This window comes from Lepisosteus oculatus, chromosome 7, assembly GCF_040954835.1.
Source record: "Lepisosteus oculatus isolate fLepOcu1 chromosome 7, fLepOcu1.hap2, whole genome shotgun sequence".
Lineage (NCBI taxonomy): Eukaryota > Metazoa > Chordata > Actinopteri > Semionotiformes > Lepisosteidae > Lepisosteus > Lepisosteus oculatus.
Window position 1 is genome coordinate 54206210 of NC_090702.1, and position 17720 is coordinate 54223929.

General features: G+C 41.0%; 1 protein-coding gene across 1 annotated transcript in view; it reads left to right on the forward strand.

Annotated features, from left to right (window-relative positions):
* The first annotated feature begins 7444 nt into the window (after positions 1-7444).
* The window catches only part of slc17a8 (solute carrier family 17 member 8), a 33925-nt gene continuing 23649 nt past the window's right edge, over positions 7445-17720 (forward strand). Inside the window, exon 1 of the mRNA XM_069192784.1 lies at positions 7445-7987. Coding sequence (XP_069048885.1) covers positions 7887-7987 — 101 coding nt within the window. The 5' untranslated portion in view covers positions 7445-7886. The remainder of the gene's footprint in view (positions 7988-17720) is intronic.

Genomic DNA, 17720 nt, shown 5'->3' on the forward strand with positions numbered 1-17720 from the left:
AACAGTTTTTTATAATTTATCTGCCAGTACTGTACAGCTGTAGTCAGTATACAGTAGATCAGTTAGCTAAAGTTCTAAGCCAAACCACAATACTGAACTATAAACATGTTGGAACAAGAAAAGGTTTATTCCATGCTGAAAAGAGAAGAAAGGAAACACAATGTTCACACCCAAAGAAGGCTCCACCGCTGTTTCCTTTCTTTTCTTTTTAGAAGGAATAAACCTTTACCTGTTCCTTTGCAGCCTTCCCATGCTGACGCAGCTCCCTTCTTGAACTAATCATATCAGCCTGGCGCTGTGTGGTTTTAGGTACGGCGAAAGAGCGTCTCCTTACAAGCACACTGATTGAAGTTACAGGAAACTAACTAAGGCAGTGTTCTGTTTATTGCTAGAATTACAAAATGCAGCGATAATATCGCGAAAGCTGGAAACGGTGCTCATTGATATGGCAAACGTTTCTTTTTCGAATAAATGGCTATGGCGCGCATTACATTGATCAAAATAACCGGTCATGTCTTTCTAACTCTATGTGATGTACCAGTATAGGTAAAAAACACTGCGTTAAAAACGAATAATTCTTACGAATTATGAAGCCATCATTGACGAAACTCTACAACAAAGTACCTAAGTGCATCAACGCATTTTAAAAACGCCCAGCTTGTTTCACGGTGCGCACTTCTGGGTGCTAACATAACGCAATCAACTCCTACCCTTTTCTTTGGCCACATACTTTCTGTAGCGATTTACAGCACCTAAAACCTCCAGGTTATTTTCTTCTCCCAGTGCCAGCGAACTGTTGCAGATCACAGCAGAATGAGCGCTTTACCTCCGGCCGATATTCCTTCCCTCCCCAGCTGCTGCAGAATCGCTGCCCCCGGTCTGAGCTGCGAGAACAGCGAACAACTCGCATCATCGTGCTCCAGCGTCCCTCTCCCAGAGCGGACTGGCCGCCCTGTCGCTTTCCTGAAACACAGCCCTGTTGTACATCGTGCAGATGGCGCCCCTCCGCCCTCCACATGAAAACGGTGGGCAACAAAACGAGAGCGGGAATTTTCCTAAGAGGACGAGACACCCATGAACTCATCATTTCCTTTGTTCTAATCTAGTGCATTTGATATTTTCCCAATGAGAAAAAAAGGTGTTAATTCCTGTCTAAATTCCACTCTGACGTCTCCCTGAATTCAACTGTTGTGAGTTGCCCAGGTGGGCTGTGATGAATAAGGATGCCTCCTATAAATACAAATTATTTGAGACCCTTTTGGATGGACAAGTGTTTTTCATGCCATGCTCAAGCCACTCGATTCTCAGGTGCAGTTGTGGTCCTGATACAGACACTGCAGTCTGACAACGCCGGCCTCCTGCAGGATTCTGGCGTGAATGAACAGTATATAGTGTAGCAAATCCCTCCCCAGTTCAACCCTCACCGCATGGGCTCAAACCCGGGTCTCTGGCATCACTCAACAGGGGTCTTGCCAGCTAATAAAGAAGACCTTCCTCAGACCAGGCGGCCAGCACCCCTGTTATGCGCAGGGGTGTATTCGTTACAGTAGTAAGAGAAGGAGGTGGTACAGTAAGTAGAGAACAGAATACAGAATCTTTCAGGAATCCTGTGTGATTCAGGAACGTTTGGTCTATGAAACCAGGAGGTTGCTGAAGGACCCTTCTACAAACTGAAATAGAGAATTCTGTATAACTCAAAACTAATTGAAACTGCTTAGCTGAATATAACAACAGGAACAGGACCAAAGCTTGCTCTTTCCCAGGCGTTACAGACAGGTTGTAGATTTGAGTTTGAAATCACTGCAATGTGATGTCTATCATGACGAAGCCTTTGCGATCAGCCTGTAGTCTCGGTGGCTTTTGTGGAACATCTTTGGCAAATGGAAGCCAACAGAGTTCCCTGCCAACTTCCACAGTGAGGAAGTCAGACAGATAATAATTATAAACTTTATTTTATATAATGCCTTTAAAGGTGGGTTCTCAAAACACCTTACAGAATGACAACAACAATAAAAAATACACAATATATGCACAATGAGAGGAGACAGTAGATGGGGGTACTGAATACAGCAGGAGCAGAGGGGTAAAGAACAGAACCAGTTCAGTACAGTAAAGGCTCTTCTAAAGAAGAAGGTTTTGAGTCTGGATTCGAAGGAGTTTAGAGAAGGTGACTCTGATATCCTTAGGGAGAGAGTTCCAGAGAAGCCTTGTCACCCACAGAGTGTAGACGGGCTTGGGGGACAGTTAGGAGACCAGAATTAGAAGAGCGAAGGTTCGAGGTGGGGAGTAGGGCGATAGTAGCTCAGACAGGTACTGAGGTGCCAAGCCATGCAAAGCTTTATAAGATAAGATCACTTTATTGCCCATATACAATTTCTTGTATCGGGAATTTGTCTTTTCACATACCCCAGCTTGCTCTCCATGAGACACACAGAGGGGGAGAGAGAAGCTGGGGGTCAGAGCGCAGGGTCAGCCATTTATACAGCACCCCTGGAGCAGTTGGGGTTAAGGGCCTTGCTCAGGGGCCCAACGGAGTAGGATTCCTCTGCCAGCCGCAAGATACGAACCGGCAACCTTCCAGCCACAGGCGCAGATCCTGAGCCACGGTGCTCTGCTCCGCCCCATGTGAAGGCCTTATTGCACAGGTGCTTTAATAGAGGTAAACAGTAACAAGGTCACTATCTAGAGTAACTGATACTCCAACCACAGTCCTATGCAGGGGCACCCCCTTATACAGACATCTGGTTGGGGGGGGACCGGTGAAATTTGACCTGAGAGGTCCTTCCTGGAAGGAGCTGGATGCTGAAACGTTTACTGTGGGCTCCCGGCACGTAGCGGTCTTGAGGATGAGGAAAGGAGGGTGGCAGAGTGACACTCTGTACGTTCTCCCCACTCTAGCTTTACACAATCCTGGCCTCCCTAAATTTCACCCTTAATTAGTTTGAGTAATGAAATCCATTGCAATAGGAAATGAAGAAAAATGATTGCTTCTTAATTTTCCTACGGCAGAATTACCACCTTGTAGCCTGGACTTGTGAGATCTCAGAAGCTAAGGCTGGGCCGGTTCAGTACTGGGGATGGAGATCTCCAAGGAAAGGCAGGCTGCTGCTGTGAGTGTGGGTAGTGGGCCAGTAGGCGGCACTCTTCCCAGTGGAGTTTTCCAGACCAATGCCTCAGTATGATGCGCAGACACTGTGCTGTAGGAGGCAGTCCTGACTATTTTGACAGGAAAGATCACGCAGAGCTTTTGGAAGAGGAAGCGTGTTTATTCTGGTGTTCTGGTTCATTTGTACAATCTGGATTAACTCCAGTTCCCATGGAATCATGTGGAGAGGCTGTTTCCCACTCCTGCATCTAACCTACTGTGTGATGAAGCTGCTGGGCGTCTGCTCCTATATGTGAAATGCTCTGCAATGCTTTGATGAAATGTGCTATATTAATGCATTCTACCACCACAGGGTAAAAAACAAAATGCAAACTCCCCAAATGTTCCTGAACAGTACACACAGATTCAGACTGTTATGGCACTTAATGCCGTAAGCATCATAACATATAAACAAGAAAAACAGAAGATAAAATGAAAACAAAACCACCATCTCTTTCCTCTTCCTATCAGAATCACAGCACTCAACCAAAGCATAGGTGTTTGTGCTGACATGTTTAAATAAAGTCATTCAAACGAGGGATATTACATTGACACTGTATCATACACGAGCAAGGCCTCATTTTGGTAACCACGATACACAAAATACATTGCTGCTCTGGAATGCATCCAGAGGAGATCAACCAGATACAGCGTACATACGGTATCCACAGTTCACACAGTTCGCTGGGACAGGTTACATTTAAACCTTTCATTAAAAAACCGACAGTACAGTTCTCAGTCTCGGCATCCTTGTCATCTAACAAGAAAAACTCACTGCGCATAAATTAGGCTATACAAGGAATAATCCTGCAGTGATCCTCAGGATATTCTCCTTATGTAATTAACCACACAGAATGGCAACTGTGGAGCACGAGCCCACAAGGCTCGCCAGGGCTGACCACAGGGAATGCCTGTATATAATAATAATAATAATAATAATAATAATAATAATTATTATAATAATTGTTTACACTTATATAGCGCTTTTCTGGACACTCCACTCAAAGCTCTTTACAGGTAATGGGGATCCCCTCCACCACCACCAATGTGCAGCCCCACCTGGATGATGCGACGGCAGCCAGAGTGAACCAGTACACTCCCCACACACCAGCTCTCAGTGGGGAGGAGAGCAGAGTGCACCAGTACACTCCCCACACACCAGCTCTCAGTGGGGAGGAGAGCAGAGTAATGTAGCCAATTCATAGATGGGGATTATTAGGAGGCCATGATTGGTAAGGGCCAATGGGGAATTTGGCCATGTTACACCCCTACTCTTTTCGAGAAACGCCCTGGGATTTTTTAATGACTACAGAGAGTCAGGACCTCGGTTTTACGTCTCATCCGAAGGACAGCGCCTGTTTACAGCACAGTGTCCCCGTCACTACACTGGGGCATTAGGACCCACATGGACCACAGGGTGAGCACCCCCTGCTGGTCCCACTAACACCTCTTCCACAGTGTATATGGAAGTGTATATTCACCACAGTGTATATGGAGGAACACTGAGGTGTGAGGGGTTGTTCTGTATTCTTGGAGGCTCAAAGTCAGAAATACATAACAAAATCTCCATCCAGCATGGAACCGTTTCTGTTAATTCATGAAGCTTTCGTATGTTATAGCTGAAAAACAACTAAACATGTTTTTTGTTCTGAACATTTTGGTCCTACCCAGTTAATTATATTTGTTTTTTAGGAATATATATATATAAGATTTAGTAGGCAAGAGTAGGGTAGAAGTTTGTTTGGAAAATATGTTTTCAGCATATGATGCGCACAGCATATGATGAAAAATCAATACATGTTTTTCAGTATGTCACCACATGGTGGCAGTCAAAGCATATTAAAGAGAACTGTTAACCTAACGAAGACCGTTCATCTGTGATTTCATTAAAGTTCTTCAAATTTGTAAAACAGTGCCAAGATATAGCTCATATTTGAGGTGCTTATTTTATTGAAATTTAACTAAAAATATATTTTCATTTTTACTGTGTGGCACACCCCCAGGGCTGCACGAAGTGGTGCTTAATTTGGCTCTTTATTTTGCTCACGGAAAAACTAGCGCATTTGAAAAAGCGATTCATGTAATGGACTTCGAATAAAATAACAATCAAATAAATATTATAAATACTTTGAATATCACACTGTCAATCTCTGCGTCTCTTCATAGTACAAGAATATTATCCATAGACAATTTTAACATTAGACTCACGCAAAGTAAAACACTAAATTGATATACTTTCTGTTTTACATGGTAACAATCCAGTTCAAGTCTTTTAAACTATCAAGTGTAGTTACATTTACTGTATGTTCAATTTGTTTATTGGATTTCAGGAAAAAGAAAGAAGATTACATGGTACGTATGCAATAATGAACAAATGTGAATAATCATCATGTCATGACAGACAGGTACTGTACCTAAACAAACTGTAAATCCAGCAATAGTATCAAAACAGGAAGAAAGGAGTAGAAAAAAGGAAACCAGAGATGTGAAAGTGATAACTGAAGGAAAAGGCAGTGAAAGGACAGAAGAGAGAAGCCACAGGCTTCAAGGTTTAAACAAGCATTTAAACAAACAAAACAATTCCTTTATTTGTTCTAGATCATTATATTTTCTGCTGTGTTGGTTGTGACGTAATAAGAATATCTTAACACAGTGTTGTTACAATCTAAAGATCATGCACTTACCCCATGCAGATATAACTTTCAACTTCTTCTATGACACTTGGCATAAACCTTCATTTCAAAATTAGTTGAAGAGTATCTACTAATGACCAATCTTCAGTGAGAAGAATATACTAGTACTCTAAATCCAACCATGCCTTGTAAGAGAATTGGTGCCGATGTTTGCTATCCTGTCTTCATGTGGCTCAGTCCATGAATTTTCAATAACTGCTTAAGCTCAAACCAGGGAGAGTCAGAGCCTTAACCAGCAGACAGTAGGCGCAAGACAGGACACACCGTGGACAGAATGCCAGTCTATCACAGGGTACGCGCACATGTATTCACTCTGACACTGAAGATCATTAACCAAGGTCGCATGTCTTTTGAAACCAGTGCACATAAAAACTCACGTGGCCTTGGGGGAAACTTGTAAACTCCACACAGAAAGTGTCCCAGGTTCGAATCTAACATAGGACCCAAGAACTGTGAGGCAGCAGCAGCACTGACCACTATACCAAGTGCTTCATCTTCATCTTGATAGTCCATATGTGATTAGTCTATGTCTGATGGATATTAAAATATAGAAGAATACAAATTCACAATGTCTGTTTATTTTCTCCAAGTTATGATACGGTATTTAATTCTAGTTTATATCCTTAAGATCTTCCTGAGCCAATGCCAGGAAATCCAGATGAGTAATACATAACCACAGCCCGATAACACTGTTATTGTTCCTACATGAGGATAGTCCTTTCTTTTTAATTAATTGGTGTGCATAGATGTTTAAATTAAGTTGCCAACAAGATGTAGCTTTCTGTTACTTCTTAAAAGGTAAGCTCACACTGTTATGTTTTAAATAATTTAATTCTAATGTTCCAAATAAATTATCATTAACGTATGGGTTGTGAGGCAAATTGCTTATTTATTATGCTGAAACTGGAAAGAATACAGTTTCCAGTATACTTTACCTCCTTTCCTACAAACAAGCAATTAGAACACAAATTACCTAGTACAGGGTCTCGGGGTGGCTGAAGCCTGTCCTGCCAACAATACCAGCCCATCACAGTCTACTGTAAACTTACTTCAGAACAAATCTACACTTAAATTTAAACTGGCAAAAACATCACAATGTACATTTACAATAGTAACACAATAGTATACAACAGGATGCAGAACACTAGCCCTGACAAGCACACAGCACACTACACACAGCACAAAATGGAGCTTACAACACACAGCTCACAAGCCTAGCACACAACACACAACACACAACACACAGCACACAGCATAGCTCATTACACACAGCTCACAAGCCTAGCACACAACACGCAGCACACAGCACAAAGCATAGCTCACAACACACAGCTCTCAAGCCTAGCACACAACACACAGCTCACAGCACAAAGCGTAGCTCACAACACACAGCACAAAACATAGGTCATTACACACAGCTCACAAGCCTAACACACAGCACAAAGCGTAGCTCACAAGCATCTCACAAGCAGTGTTTAGCACACAGCACACAAGCCTGGCCTGTGTCATGGAGCCCAGAACCGAGGGAGTTACTTGTCAATTTTTAATAAACTTTGTTTCCAGTCCCAGGCTCCGTATCAGATCTCTCTGGCAGAGGGGGCAGGATCTGAGGCAGGTGATAGCTCAGTGATGCACGGCAGCGCTCTGTCTGCGGGTCAGCCTGTCACATCAACACCACTGTCTCGGAAAAACTGTCAGAGAGACGCCCTCTCCGGGTCTGGCACTAGGACCGAGAAGCATGTTCCAGCAGGAGAGACCGGAGAACCTGTGCTCCCCTGGTCTGAAAACATGGTAATTTAGTAAAGGGCTGTCCGACGCCGGATCTCGGGGTGGAATTGCAATGGTGTGCCGGAGATCCCATCTGTAGACTCCAACCTTGAGGATTCTTCAGTGATCCTCATCCTTATACCTTACCATAGCAACTGGTTGCAGCGTCAGATCACTGGAAGGAGGCAGTGCAGGCAGAGAAAGAACAGGCACTTGGTGTAAACTTGAAAAGATGACCAAGGTGTGGTGATTCAGAGCAAGGAAGACAAGCCAGAGAAAAGATGCCTTTCGGAGGATTTACTAGGCTGAAGGAGAAGGTTTTAAAACCTGGCCAGGAGGAAGTCAAAAATGCTGTTGGTGACTCGCTAGGAAACCTGCAAAAGTAAGTCGCTGTGTACGTCTGCAGCTGTCTCATTCACTTGCAGTACACCAAATAATTCGAAATTTGCAGTAAAGAACTGCAATGTGTGCGTTGTTTTATGGTTTTGCTCCAAGACGGGTGTGTCAAAATGAAAAAGTGTCTGCAACTGTTTCAGGACATTTCATTGCAAATGGTTTGAAGAAAAATGACAATTTTAAAGGAAAAATGAAAAAAATAAAATGATACAATCTATACAAATAAGTTTGAGTTGCAATGAATAATAATAAGAAGAATTGCATGGGATTAGGGTGATGGATATAAGCTCTAACTGTGATGTAATCAAATGTATTATTCAAGAATGCTGTATGTATTATATAACAGTGAATATGGATATAAAAAATTTACAAAAGACAATAGAGAAGTGCATTATAAATATGAGAGGATTTAAATTGCTTTTAAGTTAGTAAATGCATGTGAGGTGTACTATTATCTTTTTCAGAAAAAAATATTTCGAGCAAACAGAAAGACAGTAAATTTACTATATGCATTATATACAGTTAACATTTAAAATCTGATTAAACATGAAAAATTTAAAGTGTATATACTAGCACCTTTTTTATTTAGAGAGCTATATTTTCAGCGTTAATTAAAACAAGTTAAAATTAATAAAAATCTTACGTTTCTGAGAAATGTGGTATACATTTTGGAAATCCGCATTTGGAAAAATATTGGTGTTTTTTTTATATTTTTAATTGCTAACTCTGCATTTTAAAAGAAAATGGGAGGTGCTCCAGAGTAATTCATTTTGTAGATGGATAATGTAGAAAGGGTATTTTTTACACAGTCCAGAGAATCTGGATTTAGGGGCCACAAGACCACAGTTTCTGATTTCAGACAGCCCATGTTTGTAGGACATAGAAATGATTAGAATTATAAGCAGGACAAATAAACATTAGGTTTAATAAATATGAAAATGTAAATAAATAACATATGTCACTTCATTTCCTAAATGCATATAATAATAAATAAATGTCAGTTTATTCAATTAATTAATAGACAAGTACAAAATGTATTTAATCCGTCCTTTATTTTTTCAAGGGCTGCATACTTCTGAGACAAATGGTGCATAAACATGACAACATTCAGTCAATTGTCCGCAGGCAGGTGTGGGTACTGAGCACACATTTGAATTACGATGATGACTATTAGAATATCAAAATACATTTTCCATTACGAATTTGTGATTAAGCGGTTCAGTGTGCATTTACTATATTTTGCATATATAAAAGAATAGTGATATATCTTTGCAGAGATCATTCCAAAGCTACTTTCATGATGTATAAAATGAAATTACATTGGAAAGATTGTCATTAGTTCTGATGTACAGGTGTTGCAAAGAGCTCTTTCCAGATCTTAAAGCTTAAAAGATTCCTCTCTATCTCTAAATTACAGATCAACCACACTTCTTTTAAAAAAAAACCATGAGAGAAGGCAAAGGTATTACTTCCTCATTTTCTAAGTTAAAAAGTTTGATGTGATAAAATATTCATCGCTTCAATCAGTTTCTATTTTTTTTTAAATTGATAATGGCAATATTTTGATCACTATAACATTACATCCCACTTAATTCTGAAGTCGTTTCATGTTTTTAGAATTCTTAATGTGTTTGGGGAAAAAAAGAGTAACAATCAGAAGAAGACTGGTTCAGAAACTCGGGGTATGCGTGTCATGCTTTACAGTTTATCATCATTCCTCTCCAGAAAAACAGAAAGAACAGCTTATAAACCTAGCTGACAGGACTCCACTACCCTAAAGTTCAGTGGCAGATGAGACAAATCAGAATCTTTTACACATGAGGAAATGGAATTTGCCAAATAACTTGGACAATAATAAAATACACATTTAAAGTGGTTAAGTATTGGTTTTAATTGTACACTCACCCAATTTGGAACAGTCAGCCATGCCTTCGTGCATTGGCTCAGCTTGATGAGCCCTGTACCTACCCTGGGAGAAGTGGGCGTTGCAGACAGACTCCTCCCAGCCACCTGTCCATCAAGCCATTCAAACCGTCATGTACTATAGGCACTGCGGTGTTGTGCAGGAGGGTCAGTGCTTATTGGAAGAGAAGCCTGTCCCTCAGTGACATCATCAAGAGCCTTCTGAGGCCGGGAAAGTTACAGGACTTCCTTATTCACTGGGAGCTGTAGGAGCCCTGGCCAGCTAATACTACCCAACCTCAGAGGTGCCACCATAGCGCACAAAGCCATGTCACGGTCCATTACTGACATGGTCCAGTTTGAGCCATTCATGTCTAATGCCTTTAACCGAAGCATCATGAGCATGGTAACTTATTGGTAATGTATTGGGTAGACCTACAGGTGCTGCTATCAACTATTGTGTAGACAGTGTCTTCAGAAAGTTTTCACCCGTTTGTTACGTTGCAGACTCTAATAGAAACACTTTTCTATGGGATTTGTTTTGTCACTAATCTACACAATATACTCTATAATGTCAAAGTGTGGTGAAAAATCTAACTTTTTACATGTAATTTCAAAGAAAACGGTGAAATGTGTTGATAGGTTTTCACCCCCTTTGCTGTGCCACTCCTAATTGAGCCCAGGGACATCTAATTTCCTTGTGAGATTGTTTTAAACCTTGAATGGAACCTTCCTGCAGTCAGTTCCATGGGTTGACATGAAGACATACATCTGTCTGTATGACGACCTCCAGTCCACAGTACATGTCAGAGGAGAAACTCCACCGTGAAGACCAAGGAACCATCCATACAGCTCTGTGGTAGATTTATAAGGAGGTATAGATCTGGAGAGGGGTATAGAAACCTGTCTAGGGTGTTGAAATTTCCTGGGAGCTCAATCATAACCATCACTAGGAAATGCAAAGAACATGGAACGACCCAGACTATTCCTAGAGCAGGCCCTCCTCCCACACTGAACAACCGGACAAGAAGGAACTGGGTCAGGGAAGGGGGCAGGATCCCAATGACCGTCCATGGCTGAGATGGGAGAACCTATCCACAGGACAGCAATCTCTGCAGCACAGTGCAGATGGAGCCTCTATGGGGGAGTTGCTAGACAGGAGCCACTGCTGAGAAAAAGCTCCCATAGTAGCACAGCTGGAGTCTGCAAGAAGGCAAGACCATCTGGTAAAGGATTCTCCAGTCCGAGGAAACAAAACCTGAACTGGCCTGAATGCAAAATGTTATGCCTGGCTAAAGCTGAACACAGCCCATCTCTTGTGTAACACTATCCTCACCTTAAGACATCGTGGCAGCATCATCTTATGCGGATGCTTGTCAGGGCAGGGTCTGAGGTGCTTCTCAGGATAGAGGGAACAAAGAATGGAGGCAAATAAAGGCAAATCCTTAAGGAGAACCTGCTTCAGTCACCCAAAGGCCTTAGACTGGGGCAAAGATCCTCATTCCAACAGGACAACGACCTCAAGCATGCAGCCAAAGTGACAACTTCAAAACAAGAAGGTGAATGTCCTGGAGTATCCCAGCCACATCCCAGACTTGAATCCCAATGAGAATCTGTGGAAGGACTTGAAGATTATGGTTCAGTGACGTTGGTTCACCCATTCAACCAAGCAGAGCTTGAGCAAATCTGCAAGGAAGAATGAGTGAAAATTCCCAGATCAAGATGTGCAAAGCTGATAGAGATATGCCCAATAAGACTTTACATTTTATTTGCTACGAACACTGATTATACAAAGTATTGACTTAGGGGAGTGAATACTTAAGATAACATCCGTCATTTTTCTTAAATTTCTGTTACACGCTAAAAAAATGCCCCCATTAAATTGTTGAATGTGATATTTACAGGTAATCAAGGGGAAACAAATTATTCCAATACATTAAAATTTCTAACAAAACTATATTTGCAATTGTTCTGGAGGGGTGAATACTTTCTGAAGGCACTGTACTATGTCCTGCATTGGAAAAACACATCTTACATTTCACTGTCAGTGTTTTGTACTACTTAGAGAGAGATGTGAACTCAATCAATTCTGACATTTGAGTGCCCACATATTTTGAAAACATTTAAAGATCAATTCTTGTTTTTCCTGTTTATATAGACCTTTTATATTTCCCAGAAAACAAAAATGTGTGTTAATACATAGCAAAAATAAAAAGTCCAAGGAATGAGAGAAGGGTGGAAGTAATGTAATTTATAAATGATCTTCTCTGTCCATTGCTGTTTATAAACTCAAGCTGCTAGTGTAAAACATTCATTGGATACCAGTTAATTACTGCCTGATTGCTGATGTGCCTAAGATGAAAGATAATAAGGTTCTATTCCTGCACGTTCATGATTTATGGTAGTGTAGTTGGGCAAACATAAATCCAGGTGAGAAACGAAATGTAGCCTTCCTTTGAGTGACCGAATCTCAACAAACAGCAGGTTAATTGGATAGAAATACAGCATAAAAAGAAAACAAACGGCTGTTGGGTTTTGCTGAGTTGTGCATTTCTGGAGGTTAAGTTTTTTTCTGTTACACACAAGACATTCTGTGGCCTTTAATTGTGTCGGTTGCACAATCCAACATATTTCCTGTTAAAACCAATTAAAATCCCTTGTAGACGTTTGTAACTGATATGTTATAAATTGCACAAAAGTGCAAGAAAAATACTCCATGTATAAAAGGTTTTATCTTCTGTAATTTTTCTATGTTCTATTTGATTTAAACGTACTGATTTGGTCACACATTGAAAATAATCTTTCTTTGAGTATTGTTGTAAATATTAGAGATTATTTAAAGGTTTGTGTCATTGTAACAATGCAGAGCTTAGCAGGTTTTTTTGATCTAACATAAAACTATTTAGAGTTCTGTTTCACAGGATTCAATAAAAAAAATCAAATTAACCACATTATCAGAAATACTTAAAAAAATAACCTGGAGCCTGCTCTGCGACATCACACTTCATTTTGTGTCTTTCAGCTCACTGCGAGCTTGTTTTCCCTTCCTGCAGCCTTGTACTGCAGTTGACAATGTTGTTCTAATGGAAAGCACTAGAGGGGTAAAAACATTTTTTACACAAAATACATTTCCATTAGTGTTGCCTGGAGAAGAGCATTTTCAGGGAAAATGAATTTCCCTTACTGATAATACCAAGTTATATAGGCCTTGTGACATCTATTATATGAACCTTCTCATTCATTTTCTATTTTTAATAAAATGAAGGTATGTAATGACAGAAGGGTGTCCTCTTGTTTAATGGCTCCTTTATTAATGGTTGTAAACGTCTCTGCAGCATACAGACAAGTTGGAGCACTGTACTCAGTAGTTATTGAAAAAGAGCATGTGCTATGCATGTACTTCATTCAGTGCCCATTATCCATTTATGCACCATTATCAAACAACAGCTGAGAGAAGATGCAATGGGGGTTAAGTTTTGTGTTTTGTGTGTAGATCACATTTGTGATCAGCACCCCAGTCTTACACCTGCCTCCTCGTCTTTGCTGTGGAATTGGTGCAGTAAGGACTGTGCAAGTATAAAAATGTAATGAGAGGAGCATGTGGGCCTATACCTGCATCACTTTGCATTAAGAAGCCTTATTTTTTTTGCAGCAGCCAGACTGAAAGTTGTTATATCTGCAAAGTCTTTAATGTAAAGGACTTTACTTTTCAAGCACCTGTCTGTTTCTCAAAGCTTGAATAAAAGATTTATTTCATGTAGAAGTCCAGTTATTAGCTTATATCAACTACTTGCTTCACAACAGCTTCCTGACATTTAATCTCATCCCTAAATCCTCTGTCTGGTCACATTATGCATAATTGAAATGTAGAATGTTATAATTTCCTGGAACCCCACAGTTTCCAGTTTTCACCCCATCTCCAACTTACCCTTTCTTGCATAAATTCTAGAACATGCTGTCACATTTCAGTTACATAACCACCTCATGACAAACAACCTTTTTGAACCCCTCCAATCTGGCTTCCGTCAACTTCACAGCACAGAAACTGCCCTAGTCAAAGTCACCAACGATCTTCTAATAGCTTCTGATTCTGGTTCTATTTCTATACTTATCCTTCTTGATCTCAGTGCTGCTTTCGACACTGTTGACCATGACATCTTACTTTCTCATCTTGAGACTGTGTTTGGAGTTTCTGACACTGTTCTTACCTCACTGATTGCTGTCACGTTGTCTCTCTTAATGAGCAAAGGTCTAAAATCGGTCTTGTTAAGTCTGGTGTTCCTCAGGGCTCAATACTGGGCCCCTTGCTCTTCAGCATTTACATGTTTCCACTTGGTCAGCTTTTAAGATCACATGGCCTCAACTATTATTTCTACGCTGATGATACTCAAATATACATCCATGCCAAACCTGACACTGATGTGGCAGCCTCTATTCTATCTAATTGCATCTTTGACATAAAAACGTGGATGACTCAAAATGTCCTTCTTCTTAACTGTGACAAGACTGAAGTCAGGCTTATTGACACCCCCCATCAACTTCGTAAAGTCAGTCCTGTAACCCTATCTGTAGATGGTTCTGTACTTGAGCTTCAGTCTAAATTGAAAAACCTTGTAGTGATATTCGATTCTGGATTAACATTCGACCCACATGTGCAGCATACTGTCAAAACATCTTGTTTTCACCTCAGAAATATCGCTCGACTATGCCCTATGCTATCACTAACTGTGGCTGAAAAACTGATCAACACATTTGTGTTCTCTCGAATTGGCTACTGTAGTGCTCTACTCGCTGGGGTATATAAATCTACTTTGAACAAACTGCAGTATGTCCAAAATTCAGCAGCCAGAATCCTGACCATGTCTAGTCCAAGTGTTCACATTAAACCTATCCTGGAGTCCTTGCAGTGGCTTCCTGTCAAATTCTGTGTGGACTTTAAAATCCTCATGCTCACCTATAAGGCTCTGCATGGCTTGGCACCTCAATACCTGTCTAAACTATTATCGCCCTACTCTCCACCTCGCAACCTTTGCTCTTCCAATTCTGGTCTCCTTACTGTCCCCCAAGCCCGTCTACATTGTATGGGTGACAGGGGCTTCTCCTGTTATGCCCCCAAGCTCTGGAATTCTCTGCCCAAGATTATCAGAGAGTCCCCTTCTCTAAACTCCTTCAAATCCAGACTCAAAACCTTCTTTAGAAGAGCCTTTACTGAACTGGTTCCATTCTTCACCCCTCTGCTTTTCTTAGTACCACCATCCTCAGTCTTCTCTGTATGTTGTAATTGTGTTTTATCTTATGTATTCTTTTTATTTATTGTTGTTGACATTCTGTAAAGTGCTTTGAGAAGCCACCTTTAAAGGCGCTATATAAAATAGAGTTTATTATTATTATTATTATTCCTGGGTTCCTCAGTTCCGTTCTCCCTGCCATGGCGCCTGGGTGCTGTAATGGGAGATTGGCACTGACAGGGAGAAGGTGGGACTCAGTGCCGGAGCCGCTCTGGTTGTCAGAAGCCCTGCCAGGATTCCTGTATCCTCCCTGCTCTGTAAACAGGGCTCTGGAAATCAAGTCCTCAGTGGAAGAGCAGGTGGACGGAACATGAACCTCCCGAAACATCTAAACAATTGTTCAGGTAGAAGAAGCCTGCAGCAGAACGAGACACTCCAGTCATCTTGGTCTCCAAGCAATTGGATCAAGGTCTCGGTCTGTCACTATACTGTAGTTGTAGAAGCTGTTGTGCTGTCTCCTCCTCAATACCAGATGGCAGGCCCTAGACTGCCACTAATTTGCACATCAGCTCTTTGCTAGCACCCTGTCAATGCATTTTCCAGTTGGCTGTTATTTTTATGAGCTGTCCAGTCTATCAGTGATGCAGTGTTCTTGAGCTTCCCATAGTAATTCCTTCAGTTCTAGCCATATTCTGGTCTATTTAATATTTTTAATATTAATGGCTTCCAACAAGGATACCATGTTAAGGAACTGTCACATCTGGATGTCATGTCATGTAATTTACCAAACCGCTTTATACCACACGGTGTCACGGGAAGCCAGAGCCTACCCAGCAAGCAGCGAGCGCAAGGCAGGGTTCACCCTGGAGGGGGCGCCAGTCCATCGCAGGGCAAGTGCAAGCCCATCATACATGGGGACAATTTGGAGGCCACGGTAAAGTCCGAGGGGGGAAATTTGGCCCGGACACCGGGATAACTCCCTACTTTTATCAAGAAATGCCCGGGGATCTTTAATGACCACTGAGTGTCAGGACCTCAGTTTAACGTCTCATCCGAAAGACAGTGCCCACTATAGTATAGTATATGCCACTATACCAGGGCATTAGGACCCACACAGACCACAGGTTGGGCACCTCCTACTGGTCTCACAAACACCTCTTCCAGCAGCAACCATAGCTTCCCAGGAGGTCTCCCACCCAGGTACTGATCAGGTTCAACCCTGCTGAGCTTCAGTGGGCTGCCAGTTGAGAGTTACAGGGTGATATGGCTGCTGGCCAATTCTGAATGTTGTACATACAATTTTTATCAGTTGTTTTTATTATTATGTGTTTTTCTGATCCATAAAATAGATTCCGATGCAGATGCTTCTAACTGAGACCCAGCTTTACTTGTTCAGGTGAAACTTGCAGAATTGCACAGCAGTAAGTTGCATGTAGAAAGTCACTGGGAACATGAAACTGTAGACTGTAGACTTACACAAGACTGTAGACTTGACGAATGATGAATGATGAATAAAAATAAAAATTCTCACACATGATAATTAATGGGAGCCTCCATCTAGCAATCTCTGCGTATATGAAATTTCTTAAAGTCTAGAAAGTGATACATGATACCATTGTAGTTTTACAAGTTAAGCCGCTTATTCAACCACCATTCTCTTTATTCACAAACCTATCTGGAGAGATATTTTGTGCTTTGACCATCACACATATTTATCAGTTTTATAGTACCACCTTCTAGTCTTCAGCTCACATCTTGTGCCATAAAACTCCCAAAACCTTGGTTTTACCGCCTCCATCTGTGATGGTGAAATATTCACTATTAAAGCTTTGAAAACAGTAGAATTTGGGTCACAATGATGTTAAGATGGTGGGTGTCTTAAAATTGTTCTGAATCAGGTTTGAATGGTACTATTTAATTTAATAGATCAAGTAAAGAATTGATCATTAGAAAAAAATGTTGAGTATATATCAAAGTGTTAAGCATTATGATTTTATTAGATTTTTTTTCTTTAACAATTATGAAGCGCTAATTTGGGAAGGAAATGTTCAGTTCAGTGCGTGTGCAATCTAAGTAACACCATCACAGCCTCATATAAGATATCAAATACTGCAAATGTGCAGAAACCTGACTGTTATGACCCTAAAGGGGTAGACACTTCATATGAGAGAGAGAGAGACCCATCTAGCCCATTTGTTAATTAATATCTAATTGTTCCAACAATCTCATCCAGTCGTTTCTTGAAAGAAATCAAAGTATCAGTATATTCAACAACATGGCTGAGTAGCTTGTTCCACAGTCTTTTGTGTGAAGAAGTATCTCCTATTCTCAGTTTTAAATACATTTCCATGTAGTTTCTGCTTTTGTCCTCTGGTTTGTGCTTCACGACTCTGAAGAAATCCACTGGCTTGACTTTGTCAATACCTTTGAGGATTTCTAATATTGAAAGCCTCACTTCCTTGTAAAGCAACGTGGGGCTTCCAGTCGGTTACCAAATGCCAAGCTGAAGACAACGTTTTTGGGAAGCCATTACCTGTTTCAGAAAGTGGTCTTACAGGCTTGTCAGCTGTTTCAAAACACAGGAGCTAA